Raw genomic sequence first — 17667 nt, 5'->3', positions numbered from 1 at the left:
TCTGTCCACATCAGCAAACTGCTGCACAGCGTTGCCACCTCAGCGCTGACAATGGGACCCACCTGTCAGATTCCCTGTTAATTCGCTGTCAATTAGCGTTCAATTCGCGTTCAATTCGCGTTTAGTGTATTCCGCAAAAAACCTTGCAAAATCTGGTGGTTTTTTGTCCCGCAAACAAAAAGTGGTGGTATACGGTAAATTTCACCGTCAAAGTGGTGGTTTTATGCTATTAACTCAGTATGGACTATGCTAGTATTATTTTGTGAGGAATCTCCTCGGTACCTGTTGTGCCGTTTTGATTATTATTTTGTGGGAAATAAGTAGTGTACTCTCATGTATACTATTGCTTGAATATCACTCATCTTCATTCTATATTTATTCTTAAGTTATTTTCTGACTTAAACTTCAGATCGACTAGTGTGACAGTGCACATGCAAAAAACATGTTCGACCGAAATAAATTAAGAAACTAGTGTAATTTTTTATATGTACACTTATTCCAACCTTGAATATCATAAAAGTGGAAGAAGACTACAAAATATGGAGATACAAGGACAATCTTTTATGATTTTATGATTTAATATATTTATCGTTGTTTGAACAATATTTATGATGTGTACTTGAGTAGAAGACATAATTAAATTTTCTAAATAAATAAGTAGCAGATGAAAAAAAAATTGAGTCACAAGAAACAACAATTTCCGTTCATGGAAATTGAAATCGGGAAGTAGTTAAAGGAAGTAAATATAATTAGGAGGGAATAACTACAGGAGCAATCTTTGTCCGCAACTGTTAGTTGCTGAACTACGAAAAAAACCACCCATATGAAACGGAAGATGTATGTAAACAGTTTTACGTAAGAAATTTTATCATAATTCACTGGAATTGCAAGCAAAACCCTGATCATAGTAAGTTTACACATTAACAGCAGTCGAGTCCACCTTGGAACTTAGAAAGCCTATATATGTGTACATTCATACGCTATGTTCTGCATATTAAATTATACTTCATAAAACTTAAAATGGAAATCAATTTTGTTAGTAAAATTAATTAATTGAAGGGAAGCCACTGGAGCATGGATAAGAAATTCAAGATATGTTGCAAATGCATACAAAATTCTTAAGATCAGGGCAGATATTGTTTTTATTGTTATCAGTTATATAGCATTGCCCTGTGCAACTATAGTCTCCTCACTTTTGGTCGTGGAGATTTCAAGATTTGGATCAGATCTAGCTGTCCCACATGGGCACACGTCTTACCCAATTAACAATCCACGATTGCAAATAAGCCTTGCACCATAACAGTACCATGTTAGATCTGTCTATCGTACAGTTTCTACAAATGGAACTAGGTTAGCTCTGCATCCAGTTTGTCTGCCATCCCAAAAGGAACAGACAAATTTTCAGGGTGGATATGAATTTTATACATCACTTATCCATCACCTGGTATCCATGAGCCCTCGTGGGTTGAGAAATCAGATGAATAAACATATGGAAGGGGAGATGAACCTACTCTGCTATTACTTCTGACCAAAAGGACGCATGTTCTGTTCCTTTCTTTATCGTCCTGACTAGAGAAAGCCCAACAAGGTTTTGTGTTAATCTCCACTAGTTCCTTTTATTACAAATTAATATCTCCATTAGTTCCTCATGAGTTGGGTGCTTCTTCATCCTTTGTCACGAGAGGCACTCTGATTCAACATTAAAAGGTTAGAAGTCTACGTGTAAAGAGTGGTATACATCATACAGACCAAGGCTAAGACCTGTAAAACGTGTCCAACATTCTATCATTGGCAGACTGACAAAGAAATCTTTGAAAATCTATGCTTCAGAGGGTAGGGTGAATGTCAACACAAGAATGCTACGTACTTATTTAGCTTCTAGCCACAAGGTACAATAATTCTCACCCAATCTATGGCAAAAATGGTCCTGCTTTTACAATCTGGAATCGTAGTACAGATAATTCATGCTAATGAACTGCAACTGATGGTGCATATCGTTTGTTCCTAGTGTCTACAATAGACATTCAATAAGTGTACGTTTGCTTTCTAAGAAAGAAAGACATCAATGTACGTCGAAATTCCCAGCACCCAACTTTTTGTTGCCCTAAATATTCTTCAATGGAAGTCCAGGACGTATCACTTAGTAAGGACTATATAAGGATCCGGTAATTTGTTTTGCTTCGGTTCGGACTTGAAAGCTTGTTGGAGAGGTCGTACGGTGCATTGTTCAATTACACTGTCCGGTATGTTTGATTTATGAGTCCAACCAAGAGGTACCAACACATTTGGGAATCATTTGAAAAAAATAATATTTTAGGAATATTGTTTCTCTGATAGTAGTGATAATATATAGTAATAATTTGTGCCCCTTAAAGCTTGAACAGTGCCACAAGGAATCATGTTGCCTTGTGCGCTAATAACCTGGTGCTTTAGGTATATTTAGCCTATGGTAATTATAATCATAGTAGTCATTAGCCTCCTTGAAGTATTAGAGGGCTCTGCCAATGAACAAAAGAAAAAATAGTTTCAGTGAAGATGCGAGACAAAAAGAGATGAAAGGGGCGTCCTTCCCTCCTCCAGCAGACCTGAGGCGATCCTGATTCTTCCATGCATTTCATTTCGCACACACCAAAGTAATGAAAATACGAAATGAAAACTCCTCTCTTTCTTTTTGTGGCTCCTATGCAAGCTTGTCGTTCATTTGCCTACAGGTACCACCAACACATCCATTTCACCTCCCTACCATTTCGAAGCATGATTCTCCAACTAGCTAGCCTCTCCTCGCTCTCACTATATAAGCCGCATCACTGCCCTCGCTCTTGTTGCATACAAACACAAGCCAAGCCAGTGATCTAGTAGCACTAGTAGTTGTAGTACCAGTAGCCATTAAAATTCACCTTACCATTGTATTTCTTGAGAAGCCACTAGAGCATGAGTCCACCATGGACGAAGAGGCAGAACAAGCTGTTCGAGAAGGTGCTAGCCAGGTACGACGAGAACACGCCAGACCGCTGGCAGAAGGTGGCGCGGGATGTGGGCGACGGCAGGTCCGCCGAGGAAGTGAAAAGGCACTATGAGGAGCTGGAACAAGACGTGAAGCACATTGAGGAAGGAGACCTCCGCCAGTACGGCGGCAGCGGCACTAGAAGCGGCAACACCAATTGGGGCTCCAGCGACGGTGGCAGAAGACAGGAGCAGAGGTAGTACAGAAGTCTGAATCTTTTCTCAGTTACGGACTATTGCATCCATGCATGCATCATTACATAGTGACCATCCTCTACTGCATACTAGTTGTTTGGTGTGTGCGAATGGCGGTGTTGCTTTCGGCCTGGATTCTGGGTGCAGTCACTTGCGCTGGAAGCTTTTACTTGTTTCATGGCCATCCTGTCATGCATTTTCCTCCCCTAATATGTTATCTTGCTGTTCCCTTGTGAGAGACGACTTCTCTATGCCCTTTTCTTTCCATGTATTCCAAATTGTATTTGTGTGTACAAACTCCGTGCTTGACAAACAGGCTTGATCTCTAGAAATTCTACGATCAAGCCCGGTGGCGGTCATGACTCATGACTCATGACTGGGTGAGATTTAGAGTATGCTATTCTTGATGAAATAATGATCTAGACTAATTCCTCAAGTTACTTTTCTTTGTAATGATCTATCTTATGGTCATCTTCTCTGTCATCTGAAACTAAGCTTTTTTTGACAAGCTCCTATGGATTAAGTTTTCTAACAAGTGAGGCATATGTTTTTATCTCTCTCTTTATGTCCTTCGAGTTAGAAGTGTCACGAGAATGTGTTTCTTCAATTTATATCCATTTATTCATTATGTTATCCATATAACGGAAAGTGTATATCATATTACCTGTAGAAGATGAAAATTCGGTTTTTAGAAAACATCCTTATCATGTTCATGAGATCAAGTTTCATTATTAATGCACCCAGTTGTATAACATGGATTCTTGCCTAATTAATTATACACAAAACCAATCAATGTGAATGCATACTAGTTAGAATCGCATAGTAATAGTACATGCTAGCATTTTCCTTTGCAAGCGAACATGTGCTCTTTCATTTTCGTGATCTAGCTTGTTCCGCTATCGTCCTTAAAAATTTGTTTGTCCTAAGCTAGACAGGAGCTCCTAGCTGATATCATGCAGAATCTAGTGATACCATTTGAGAAATATTATGCATTCTGGTTAAACACTTTCATGAGAATCGGTAGTACTACTGAATTACTTAGTCATAACTGGTCATGAAGGAAATTCTTGATTTGTGAAAGGGAGATCGACAATACCTAGTTTTTTTATTTTTATTTGACGTTTTAATATATATTTTTTTGCAAGAACTCTGACATTTTATTCCTAAAAAATAGTGTGCTTTCTTTAGTCATTTAGTTCAAAGATGAACAAAATAATCGTGGATCACCTAAAATCCGATCATGCTTTGTGTTGCTAAATAAACAAAATGTTATATTGTTTCAAAGACATTTCGTCTAGTAAGTTGCTGTCATGTTTATACAGTTAATTTCTGTCTCCTCTTAGGATCAAGACTAAGGACATGTATCTGCCTACAAGGTAATTTTACTGGGTTTGTCAAATCTTCTCCTCAAGACAGTGAAGAACGACATGATACCGCATAACCTACAGTCTATCTGACAACTAACCTGAAAAGCAGCACATCTTTATTAGGCTAATAGCCTATGTTTTTAAGCACATCATACCCTGCCGATGATTTGCATGTAAAGCATGCAGCACAGCCCCTTAAAGCTTGCTGTCCTTTCCATGGACATAAAGTAGTGCTGCTCCTCTTATGCAGTTGATGTTTTGTTCTCTCGCATGTGGACGTACAGGACAAATGCCAATCTCAGATTTTTTCCCCCTTGTCCCTAGATCCTTCTATATAATGTTTCCAAATTAATGTCCTTCACTGAAAAGCACCCTTTGCTTTCTGTTTGTCGGAATCTACCTCGATGTCTTTCCCTTCACAGGGAACAGTCAAACTTGGTATATTTTGAAGCCACCCAGATACGGAGTATATGTTATCATAGAGACTCGTTACCATATAGTTTCAGTTAATTGGGCATCTGCTTCTCAATTTCTGTTTCAATCTTTACATCATGCTTGTTAGCCTGACTAACCCTCGATTGGTTTTGTCGTTTTTCCAGGCAGTGATCGCTGGGCCGGTGCAAGAAGGAGCTGGTCTTACACAGCTAGCTTCATCCCTTTCCAGCATGAAACCAGTACTCTTATCTACAATAGATACAGATGACCCACACCATTGTGATGGTGATCCCGTAGTCCTGTAGGTAAAGCTGCTACCTAGCGCGCTCCGATGATGATGATGATGACCACGACGACCAAGCAAAAAGAAAGTCCTAGGCATAATCAAGCCCCGCATCGGAGCTGTATCTTTCATATATTTTGCTCTACGTGTATATGTCCCACCACAAGCTATGGGTAGCTGGTCTGCCGGAGGTATAATCTAATGTAGGAGCACTAAGAGCATCTCCAGTCGCGTCCCCCAAACCGTCCCCCAAACCGCGCCGGATCGAGCGTTTGGGGGACGTGTTTTGTTCGTGCCGCGTTTGGGGGACGTCGCTCCCCAACCGCGTCCCCCAAACGCCACCCCCAAATAAATATTTGTGCACGAAAATAAAGGTTTTCATTCAATTTTGATTATATATTACAAAGTTTGAATGAAAACGGCTAGATTTCATCTAAACCTAGACTACTGACCGCCCGGCGGCGCGTTCAACGGCCCCACCCCGTCGTCGCCTCCCCTACGCCGCAGCTCCTCCTGCGCGCGCCTCCTCTCCTTGCGTTCGGCGGTGGCCAGACGGTGCCGCTCCCGCCGCGCGTCCTCCGCCGTCCCCTGGAGGGAGAGCTCGATGGCGCGACGAATCTGCGCCTCTTCGCGGGCACGGGCGTCGTCCTGGAGCTTCTTCTCCGACTCGAAGGACTCGACGAGGGCGCGTTGTTGATCGGCCGTCTCGTCCGGGTGCGGCCCGTCGTCGTCGGACCACTCGAACTCGTCGTCGTCGTCGTCCTCCACCTCGGTCTCCTCCGCCTCGGCCTCCTACTCCTCCATTGGCGCCTCCTCCTCCACATCTGTTGGCGCCTCCATCATCGCCGCCGCAAACGCGTCGGCCTCCGCCGGCAACTGGTCCGCCCGCCTCCCCCATAGCGCCGTCAGAGCCGTCTCCCGCTGCCGACGCTCCTCCGCCGTCACCTGCTGCTGGCGCTCGATCGACTCACGCCGCCGGCGCTCGATCGACTCACGCCGTTCACGGAACAGCGCCTGCCGCTCATCGCGCTGGCGCCGGCGCTCATCAGCCCATCGCTGCTCCATCTCCTCCCGGTACCGGCGCCGTCGCGCCTCTTGTCCCGTCGAGGCGTCGAACGCCGCAACGGTGTCGCACTGCTGCTCCTGCCACGATGCTGCAATCGCGTCCTCCTCAGCTGCGGAGGCAGGGGCGGGGAACGCCGCTAGATCCGCCGCGTGCTGCGCCTCATGCCGCTGGCGGGCCTCCTCCTCGAGTGCCTCCCCGAGTGCCGCACACCGCTGGCGGGCTGGAAGTGGAGGAGACGGCGGTGGAGGGAAGTGGCCATCGCCGGGGCGGTTCGCCATTGCCACTGGTGATGGAGGAGACGGCTGTGGAGCGATGAGGGCTGTGTTTGTTGCCGGCGGGGTGTGGTGGCTACCATTGATGAGCCGGGAGACCTTTTATAAACGCCGGCGTCGGGAAGAAAGCGCGGGAACAGACGAGAAGAGGCGGGAAGATCGCGCGGGAACGGGCGGTGGCGTGCGAACGCCGGCGACGTGTGGAGGCTGCGCAGCACCGACGAGACGTCTCGCCTGCCCCTCCGTCGCCATTAAGGCAAAGATGCTGCCGTGTGTCACTGCGCGCGAATAACTTCCGTCGCGAGGTAGGCGACGGTTAGGTTAAAATTAACTGTGCCGCTGACGGGTCGGCCCCGCCACTCCCCGCCTCGCTTTTCGTTGTGTCCGGCGTGCCCGGAGCGTCCCCTGTGGGACGGGGACGGGCTCGGGGCGCCGGACACTGTATCGGGGCGCGCCGGACAAAAATAGGCTTTGGAGGACGCGGCTGGAACGCATTTTTTGTCCGGTGCGCCCCAAATCCCTTTGGGGGACGCTTTGGGGGAGGCGGCTGGAGATGCTCTAAGCTCCCTAAAAATGGTGTTTTGTGGCTGCTCCGAGCGGGCGCACTGCCTTTGGGGCCTATCTGTCACCGTCGTATGGGGATGCTATTCTTTTCGCGAGCGCAGGTACCGATTGCCTGTCAAGTGTGTTTTTTATAGTTACTAGAAAATCAAGTTAATTGAGTAAATAAACGTGAAAACTAAGAGAAGAAAATATCCTAATTTTTTTTGTAGAGAACTATTCCTGAAATTTTCAGACCCAGCGGTCGCAACAGGACTGCAACACCCTCTAGACGTGCGTTGGAAGTGACGGGAGTATCCATCATTGCCAGATTTAAATGAGTATCATTACTGACGAGGCTTTATGAGTCGATGAACTGATCCGTTGCAAGCTGTGAGGCACCTGTCGACGTGGCACATCGACTGGAGATATCCCTTTGGACCAAGATCCACCGCATTGATCCCATCGACGAAGTCGAGGAATAATGATAAATCCACCACCTCTAGACCAACATCCTCACCCCAGAGCATCCACCTCGTCCCGGTCCCAAGCGCCGTTGTGGATAATGACGTACGCCCGAGAAATAGATCTCGCTAGATATGAAGAAAGGAGAGAAGACTAAGCTGCCGATCTGAAGCATCCACAAGCACACGTTTCCATCAACTCTGAGACGACACCGTGAAGATCGCCCCAAGGTGTGGAGTAGAGTTCAGGCGGATTTGTCGCCCGCGCGCCGCACCCACCACCCCGACAACACACCGCAACATACATACCCTAACACTAACTATAGAACGGAGGAACAAGGTCCCCCTTCCTCCTGCCGCCAAAATGGCATGGAGGGGGAGGGGACTCACGCTAGGGCTGGTGGAGATGGGAGGGAATTAGGCGCCGTCGCGTTTCTGGTAGCTAGGAGGCCAGGGAAGAGGCGATCTGGGCATTACTCTGTCTACTTCATATCCTACCAAGTGTGTTGGCAGCGTTGGATCCACTTTAACGTTGGTTAAAGATCTCGCGTTTAACTTCAAAAACTGTCTAGCTTCTCTTTCTGCTCCTCGGCCCCCATCATCATCAACCTCGAATAAGCACGGGTTTCATTTCTCCCCTCTGGTCCGATCCAGTCTTTCTCCCTTCTTTTCTCAAGCTTGCTATTGCTGATCTGCGATTTGTCAAAGTCAGCCCCTTTTGTTCGGATAAAATCCCTGTTCCTCTATCGGTGGTGCAGTTTAATCATTTTTCTGTTGTCCATTGAATATGCTTGTCAGACACGATGGACATTTATATCATGGTGGTGTAGTGCTCTGTTTCTCTGTCTTGCTAGACGTTGGTGTTATTTGTCCTAAATAAATGGCCTTTAGCTGAACTTTCGGTCATTTCTACCTCGTCAAAACACTTCCGGTTCCTCGGTAAAGGGCCATCCGCACCCAGCGTGATACACGCCCGTTCAGCTGGCGACCTAATTTAGTACTCCGTGTTGTGGATTCTTGTGGACCCGTTAAAAATCGAGATATAAGAAAGGTTTAAGCCGGATTCCATAAGGTTTAGGAAGAAGAAATACTTGTAGTATAGTCACAGTATACTTGCCAATGTAAACTAGGACTTCATAGTCGGTTCGGTCTTTACCTCCATCGTCAAATCCTAGGCCCCGAGACATCTTTTAGGGCACGAGACAATACGAGATACACATCATTGTAACATATACTTTATGCTCTTATAGTGAATTCTAGCAATGACGCAGATCATCCACCAAGGAGATGTCAACCTGGGTAAACCGACGAATTACACTGTTCCAAGCAACCCGTCGTCTACTTCCACTAATAACCCTAAGTCGTGACTACCCTCTCATGGCAATATCGTTGACAAGGCAAGGAGGCTAACATGGGACCGATCAGCCAACGACGTCCCTCAACACGTAAACTAAATAGAAGATATTGTAAAAAGCCAAGTACCCTGTGATAATCAAGATATCTTATATTTTTGTTGCGAAGAGGCTAGCATCGGGAACCATCATCCAGCAGTGTCCCTCAACATTAACAAGATAAAAGTAAAAGGAAGAGATAGAAAAAAGCAAGTAGCCCGCAATATCAAGGGTAGAATAATAAGAAAATAACACACATTCTTATACTAGGTGGCTGACATCTTGGAACCATTAGACAGCACGGTCCCTCAATGCTTACTAGGTAAGATTAAATACAATGGATCGAAAAACGGCAAGTAGCCGCAATGTCACAGGTAAAATATAATCAAGATCTATCACGTTTCTTGTCCAGAAAGTCTGACATCAGGGACAATCAGCCATAACCCTAAACGGCTTCATCGGGAACATCTACTAGGTCGAAACAGAGGGCGCTACACAAAAAAACTATGCTAGAGACGCTGTCATCACGGCCCCACATTCCGCGGGCGTGCCGATTGGACTGACTTGGCACACGTACCCGAAAAATCGGCATCTACCACGCACCCGGTGACCATATCCGACATTTTTCCAAATCTGTGGCGCTAGAGGGTATCCAAAACGAGAAAAAAGTTTTTGATCTACCACGGAACGAACAAAAATCACCGACCTCGGTCGGCCGCAACTTCGTCGTCTCTGACAACTTTTTTTTCTACACTGGAGGAGGGTACATGACGATAGCAAAATAATATTTAAGCACACCAAAATTCCTGCTCAACATCCTTTCAACAACCTTGCCATGTAGTAAACCAAGTTTTTTTTCTTTGTAAAAGGGTCACAAATTCTCTTCACAAATGTCGTCCATTTTAGATAGATGTCATCTCCTAGGTAGTACCCTTTTTTTGAAACTTTAACAGTAGGAAAGACTCCTACTACTTTGTATTAATAAAAGGGACCCAAACAAGGATCCAGGGTCTTACATTTTGGATATGTACAACAACCTTTGGCTGGAACAAAGGGAAGAGCAAGTGTTTGAAAACACCTAGTAACTACAATCTAGAGATGAAATGAGCAATGTAAGGGTGTATCCCTTCTTTTGTTCTATGTATTAACAAACCAAAATCTTCTTTGAATCTCCTCCTCCAAGCTGCAACAGTAGGTGTGATATTCTTGAAGTGCATATTATTTCTTTCCTTCCAAATGTTCCGGGCTCCAATAAGAAAAACTTCCATGAATAAAGGGTCCCTCCATTGTGTCTTGCCATGCTCAATAATTTGTAGTCTGGTACCTCCAAATGGCCAAATGATATTCAGAGCCGACCAACATTCTTGACTAAAAGGGCAATGAAAGAATATATGTTCTATTGTCTCTTCAGGTGGAGTATCACACAACAGACAGTTGTATCCAGAATTGAGAATAAAGTTCCTTCTCCTCAGCATATTTCTTGTATTGATTCTATCAGAGAGCAAAAGCCAACCAAAAAACTTCATCTTTGGGGTGCATTTTGATTTCCAAAGCCATTGGAATGAGATGTGTGGTTTGAGTTCTCTGAAACAGTACTTATAAAAGAGCCTTGAAGAATATTTATCTGATGCCCATTCATATACCCATTTATCCTGTGTGTTCTCCTGGAGAGTAATGTGAGTTGCATCCCTCTGAAGCTCTCTTATTTCTTGAAGTGCTTCTAGAGATAAAGGCAGATTAAAATTTTCAGCAAGAGAAGTGGTAGAGAGGAAATCTGTCACAGTGACATCTTCTGTTAAAGCATATGAAAAAGCTCTGGGATATTCATCAGACAATATTTCATTCAATCACTTGTCCTTCCAGAATAAAGCAATCCTCCCATTACCAATTTTAGGTGAGAAGATAGCTGTATAGATGGGCATGAGCTTACAGACATCTTTCCACCAAAAGGAGCCACAAGGATTAATAGCATGAGGTACCTTCCCTATATAATAGGAATTCCATAAAAGATGAACCCATGGTGTGTCCTCCTTATTATAAAATTTGTGCAAGTATTTTAGGAGCAGTCCTTGGTTCTGCAATTTTAAGTTGAGTATTCCCAAACCTCCTTTCTTCTTTGGTACACAGACCATATCCCAAGCAGCTAATGCATCACATTTCTCTCCTTCCTCTTTTTTCTTATTCCACAAACAATGTCTTCTTATTTTCTCCACATGTTCAAGGATTTTTTGGATTCAACTGGATAGAGCACATTGCAAAAGTAGCAATAGAGGAGATCAAAGAATTAACCAATGTTACTCTTCCACTATAAGACATCATCATGAAGGTTGCTGAAACTATTCTTTCAATTCTATCTACCAATGGCATCAAATCATACACAGTTGGCTTTGTGGTACCAAGTGGTAGACCTAGATATGTAAATGGCATAGAAGCAACATTACACCCTAATAATCCAGCCATGTCTTGTGCTGAGTTGTTGTTGAAATTGATAGGGATTAAGGATGATTTGTGAAAGTTTATCTTCAGTCCAGTAGACAATGCATAACTCTCCAATATATTCTTCATAGCAGCCACTTGTAAAGGACAAGCTGGCATTATAATCAGAGTATCATCAGCATATTGAACTATTGGATAATCCATTCCAAAATCAAGTGAAAAGGGAGCTTGAAGTACTCCATCTCTGAAAGCTTTATTGATTGAAGCTTGCAATATAGATCAGCAGCTAGCACAAAAATTAGTGGGGATAATGGATCGCCTTGTCTGACCCCACGTTTACAATGAAATTGCCTGCCAGGAACTCCATTAAGTAATACAGATGACATACTTGTGCTAAAAATAATATTAATCCAACTAATCCACTTGTCATCAAAGCCCATTTGAGCCATAATATTTAGCATAGCAGAGTGATCTATAGTGTCAAAAGCTTTGGCAAAGTCCATTTTGAGTAATATTATTTCCTTTCTTGATGTTTCACATTGATATAAAAATTCAATTGCCCATGCAAGACAGTCTTGTATATTTCTTCCCCTAAGAAATCCATATTGATTCTTATGCACAATCTGCAGAACTTTCTTTTGTAACCCGTTAGCCAGTAACTTGGTAATGATTTTTAAAATATAGTTGAGCAAAGTTATTGGTCTATAGTCATTCACTCCTTCAGGTACTGGAATTTTTGGAATCAAAGTGATATGACCCATATTTATACTTGTCAAGTCCAAATTCCCATCATAAAAGTCAAAGCACAATTTGTATATATCTTCCTTTATTATATTCCAGCAAGCTTTAAGAAAATGACCATTAAAACCATCTGGCCTAGGTGCTTTGTCTGCTGGCATTGTTCTAATAACCTCATCTATTTCTTCCTTGGTGAAAGGCAGAGACAATTCTTCTAGACCAGACGTTGGAGCAATTAGTGAAGGGAGGTCCACATGCATTATTGGGGAAGTACAGGTGCCCAATCTTTCCTTAAAAGCTTGATAAATAGCATTTTCTTTCTCTGTATGGTTTTCAGCAACTGTTCCGTCATTGAGTAGAATTGTAGCAATAGAATTCCTTCTATGCCTCTCTGTTGCAATTGATTGGAATTTTTTTGTATTTTCATCTCCAAATTTCGTCCAACGAATTGTGCCACGTTTTTTCCAATATGCATTTTGATATTTCAAGAGCCTGGCAAGATGTGTTTTCAGAATTTTCCTGAAGTTTACTTCTTGAATAAAAAGTTCCCTGGTATTTTCAATGTTATCCAGCTCCAAAATGGCCTTGTTGGAATTCTCAATACAGATAGACAACTTGGAAATGGAGTTGTTTCAATATTTGAGATCATATCTTAGTCTCTTGAATTTAGCATTAATATCTGCAACACTATTGTATTTATGAGTGGCTATTTGATCTCATAGTTTACCTCTTGAGCATGAACTTCAACAAGTCTAACAAGCACATGAGAGTGTTGCAATAGGTTGATGTCATTGTAAGATCCCACCATACCAAAGAAAGTGTGTCAAATCCACCGACCATAATATTCTATAGCTTTAAGAACCACACTTCACTCTCCGGTAAGACCTTTGTACATCCACTACCAAGAGAACGGATATTTTTTTCATCCCTAATGAAACCCTCTCACCGCGTTATGTTCCAAGATCTGGGTCGTGTCTTCTTCATTTTGCTCTTTCAAATAGAGTGGTCCAAACACTGCGACGGTTACCCAGCAAAACTTGTGCACAGTGTACTGACATGCTGAGTCGGACGTGAAGAGATAAGGAGCTCCATATGGAAGACACCTCAAGGCATGCATGCATTTGAACTACAGTGAAACGAGGAAATCCAGAGTAGGCATCATACTTCCCGACACTGTTCCACAATATTCATGAAGAACACTTTCTTCATCCCGAAGCCTTGTCGAAAGAATCATCCTCAACCATCACAACACCTTGCATCAGTTGTCGGTCTTGTTCTTATTCTTGCCCTTCCTAGAATCTCCCCACCGTGGTGGGGGTATTTATCTTCGCCCGTAAACGAAGAAGAGAAGATATGGCAATCAACTTCTCTTCTTCATCAGCGCCATCATCAGCTTCACTGGCATCTTCTGATGCAACATAATCTCATTTCCGCTACTCATACTCTAGTTATCGAATAACGAAGCAATAAAATATGGAAAACTATACATAGAAAATAAATCTTCCGAAACTATGGACCTAGAAACATGGTCGAACATGTTGTGGGCGGGGTGGGCACGATACACTGTTGTACGCCGACTAGTCGGAGAGACGCACCGAGGCATTAAGTCGCGGACTGCTAGAGGCGAGGTGGGAGGGGTGGTCAAATACTACCACCATCGGTGACGGCGGTAGATGGCTTGACCGGAGAAGGGTCGGCTTCTAGATTATGTCAAGAAGTGGAGGCTTCCTAAACTACATCGTGAGTGAGGTGAAGAGAGGACTATGTGGTGTTTCCGGGCAGCGGTGGCCGGACCTAACGGTGTCGAAACAAAGGTGGTGCGGCGACGGATCAGCTGGTGGATTCGCGAGAGAGGTCGCTGCCGAGAGGCCCCCACCCATTTTTTCACTCGTGTGGCATGTGTCGGGGTGCCGGAGGAGATGCTCTTGTCAGCTACAATGTTCTGCTTACTTTTCAGATGTGACCCTAAATGCGGCCAGCTATTTGATGGCATAATTCAATTGTTCCATAAGACGCTATCTCTAGACATCCTGTTTAGTAAATAATTTTCGCAGTCTCCTCTTTATCCACCTCACTGGGCCCGACACACTAACATCTTGGCCATTTAAAAAGCCATCCTATGCATTCGGGTTAGACTGCTCATAGTAAGAGTAATATAGGTATTAAGGGCATCTCCAACGCGGCGACCCATCCCGCGCCCGCGCGTCCGGATGGGTCGAACCGGACAAATCCGCGGCCCAACGCGGCCACGCATCGCAAATGCGGATGGCCGTGGTGTCCGGGACGATCCAAATCCGGCCCAAATCTGGGCCAGGTTTGCGTGGTCGCGGATGGCACGCGGTGTCCTCATGTGTCCGCCTGGTCTGCGTGGCTGGCCCACCTGTCGGTGCCCCAGTCCTATTAAATGTGGACCGGGGAGGGGGACTATCCCTATCCAGTCCCCACTCTCCACTCCGGCCGCACGCACGATCTCGACCTTCCGCGTCGCCATGGCCCCGAAGCGAGAGTTCGAGCCGCCAATGACCACGAGGCCGGCAGCAGCCAGCGAACCGCGCCGACGGCGTTCAACATGGGACCGCCGGCTCCCATCCGCGACAGGATCTACTTCACCGTAGCGGTGGCGCATATGTTCTGGGAGGCCGGCGTCCCAATGCCGTGGACCGACGTGCACCTCCCCCACGGCTGGCACCTGATCCCAGATCGGGTTCTGGTGCCGCCGATCCTGGGCTCCGGCCGTGCCCGCATCGCGGAGATCCGGAGGCGCCGCGTGCACCTGCCGGCGGACCTCCGGGAGGACCCCGCCTACGGTGACACAAGTCCCAGCGCACATGCTTCACCTCGGCGATGGCGAGGCCTCGCGCGCAGCCGCGCACGCCTGCTAGGCGGGCTGGCCGCCGCCCGGTGGCCTCTACATCGACGAGCCCGCTGTGGTGCCAGCGCAAGCGCCACAGGTCCAGCCCCAGCCCCAGGAGGAGGACGACGCCGAGCTACAGGCCGTGCTGGCGGCGTCCCGCGAGCTCAACGACCTCGAGGAGCTGGCCAAATGGCTGCACCTCGCCTCCGCGCTGGAGGAGATGGCCAGGAAGGCCCAAGAGGACGCCGAGGCCGAGGCGTGGGCCTTCCTTGCCATGGCGCGCCGGCAGGAGGGGGCCGCGCGCCAGGCCGCGCTCCGGCACGAGGCGGAGCTGCATGCCGCTGCGGCGGAGCAGCGGCAGAAGGAGGCCGCGCGGCTGGCATGCCTGTGCAGGCCGGCGAGCCCTCCGGACCCGCACTCCGCCTGGGAAAGGGCGTAGTGGTCGCCCTGGCCGGAGTCCCCGACGCCCCCCGGCGTGTCCAGCCGGAACAGCGCGTCGCCGCCGGGGGGCGTCGTCCTCGTCGACAGCGACGACGACGAGTACTACTGGGAGTAGGGTGGCGCACCGGCGGCCACCGCGTCCCAAACCCTGGACTAGGGTTTCCTCTTTTTTTTTTAGTTTAAAGCTCATATAGGGCTTTCGTTTGTGTAAAATAGGGCTAAGTTTAATGAACTCTAGTTTAAATTTACTTTGTTTTTGTTTTCCTTTTTTATATTTATTTTATTTTTATTTTGACATTTGCGATGCGTCCGCGCGTTGGGCGCAGCGTGCGACCCAAACGGACACGCGAACGCTGGGCGCTGTCCGGGTGTCCGAGCGGCCACCCAAATGGCCCAAAACGGATGGCCCAGCGCGTCCGTTTGGGTCGCAGCGTTGGAGATGCCCTAACATCACACATTTCAAGACATTTTGATGATTTGGCATGACAATAAATGAAGAAAGAGACTGAGATGGTAACTAACTATGTTACCGTAACATCACACTTTCTAAGATAAGATAAATCTACAACCTATTAAATATGACCTTGCATGAATACCGCGGAAATTCAATTCGGCTCCCGGGTGCGTATGCTCCCTCTACCAATAAAACATATTTTGAAGTGTGGAAAAATTTTAACAAAAAATTCTACACGTACATCTCCATAATATATGTGCATGCGTCAAGTTTCACGAAAAAATAATATTTTTTGTGGCCTATGTAAAAAAGAGAAAACTTATCCTGTGAAAAGCATTGTTTTCAGCACTGAGTTTTGTCTTTTTTACACATGTCACATGATAAGTTCATTTTTTATGAAACGACTTTGTGAGCGTGTAGCACGTGAAGATGTACGTGCGAATTTTTTGTTTCAATTTTTTAAAATTTAAAATATGTGTAAGATGCATTTCAAAATATAGGGAGCATATGCTCCCATGTTCCAAAACACCACTCCCCATGATACCACACATATTTTACTACCCACTATAGAGAGGTAGTAACATAGAGTAGTGCATGTTACTACTCTATGTTACTTCTCGCTATGACTAGTGTTAGTAGCATAACCTTTACATTCCCATATGTTAGCTAAATAAGAATGTGACCTTGTCCAAAAACAACTTGTGAAGCAGCAACACTTGTGTTTGAGCAGCTGTATCTTATTTAGGCAATAATTAGTTTCAGCATTATTATCGATCTACGTGCCATATTTCTTTCCTTACAAGTTGGAACACATTCTGTAATCAAGGGCATAATAGATATGGGGTCCTTCTTTCAGGTGGTTTATCATATCCTGTCCACTCATTATGTTCTTGCTCTTAAGCCACATATACATCCCCAGTAATCTGTCCTGTAGGGTTCCTTACATTTTCAGCAAGTTGAGACCCAACGCCCAGCACCAACCATTCTATCGCAACTTTGATGATTCTGCAGTTTTAGTGACATCATGCACACAATGTGGTAATACATATATTATGACATATAATACTTAGGGGATAGAGGGAGAGTGGGAAAGAGATATCCAGGAGTGAAAAGAGGGCATCAGAATATTGGGAAAATCAGCATCTTACCGTTCTTCCCAAAGAGGAATCCTACACAACGCGCTTCCGAACTGTTCATCAGGCTTAAGGGCATAGATTCTATCCCAACTCCCACAAAACATTGTAATGTCTCATAGTGGCCCTAATTGGTGTTGTCGCACATTAAGAGCATCTCTAACCCAACCCGAATAATTTAGAGGAGAAAACGGATCCCTAAAGTGGATTCTTATATTTTTTTCTCCTCTAAACTTCGGCCGCCGTATTCGATCCCTAAACATTTAGAGGACTAAAAATTTTTCATCATCATTTTCAAATCTCCACACCACATGGCATATATCTATGCATAATACAAACATGCATAAATATAATCCAAAATACGTCAAATCGATCAAGTTAGCTCCAAAATGAGTCTTCACCATCTCGGCCACCTCTTCCACCATCTCGGCCACCACAAAGAGCACCTCGGTCACCATCACCATCACCACCAACACCACCACCACTACCACCACCACCACTCTCTCGGGCTAAGATCCTCGCACAAGCAATCTCCCAATATGCCCTAGCTTTTTCATCCAATGTGCTTGGGTTCATGAACATGATGTTGCAGTCC

The 17667-nt window shown here is 45.3% G+C and overlaps 1 protein-coding gene across 2 annotated transcripts; it reads left to right on the top strand.

Moving 5' to 3' along the window:
- Positions 1-2775: 2775 nt before the first annotated feature.
- On the top strand, positions 2776-5499 carry LOC127316997 (protein RADIALIS-like 4). 2 transcript variants are annotated; one of them, XM_051347511.2, is made up of 3 exons: positions 2776-3200; positions 4542-4574; positions 5165-5499. In XM_051347511.2, the coding sequence occupies exons 1-3, from the start codon at positions 2932-2934 to the stop codon at positions 5169-5171; spliced, it is 309 nt and encodes a 102-aa protein (XP_051203471.1). In that variant the 5' UTR covers positions 2776-2931; the 3' UTR covers positions 5172-5499. The 2 variants fall into 2 exon arrangements, with proteins under 2 accessions (XP_051203471.1, XP_051203472.1); XM_051347512.2 differs by lacking the exon at positions 4542-4574 and having other exon boundaries at positions 2808-3200.
- Positions 5500-17667: the final 12168 nt, after the last annotated feature.

The sequence above is a fragment of the Lolium perenne genome, chromosome 7 (assembly GCF_019359855.2).
Source record: "Lolium perenne isolate Kyuss_39 chromosome 7, Kyuss_2.0, whole genome shotgun sequence".
NCBI lineage: Eukaryota > Viridiplantae > Streptophyta > Magnoliopsida > Poales > Poaceae > Lolium > Lolium perenne.
This window is presented reverse-complemented; position numbering and strand designations above follow the sequence as displayed.

Bases quoted from the DNA above. Each gene is read 5' to 3' on its own strand.
- LOC127316997 (XM_051347511.2), top strand. From the start codon at position 2,932: ATGAGTCCACCATGGACGAAGAGGCAGAACAAGCTGTTCGAGAAGGTG. The intron at 3,201-4,541 runs GTAGTACAGAAG...GTCTCCTCTTAG, and splicing joins GGCAGAAGACAGGAGCAGAG to GATCAAGACTAAGGACATGT.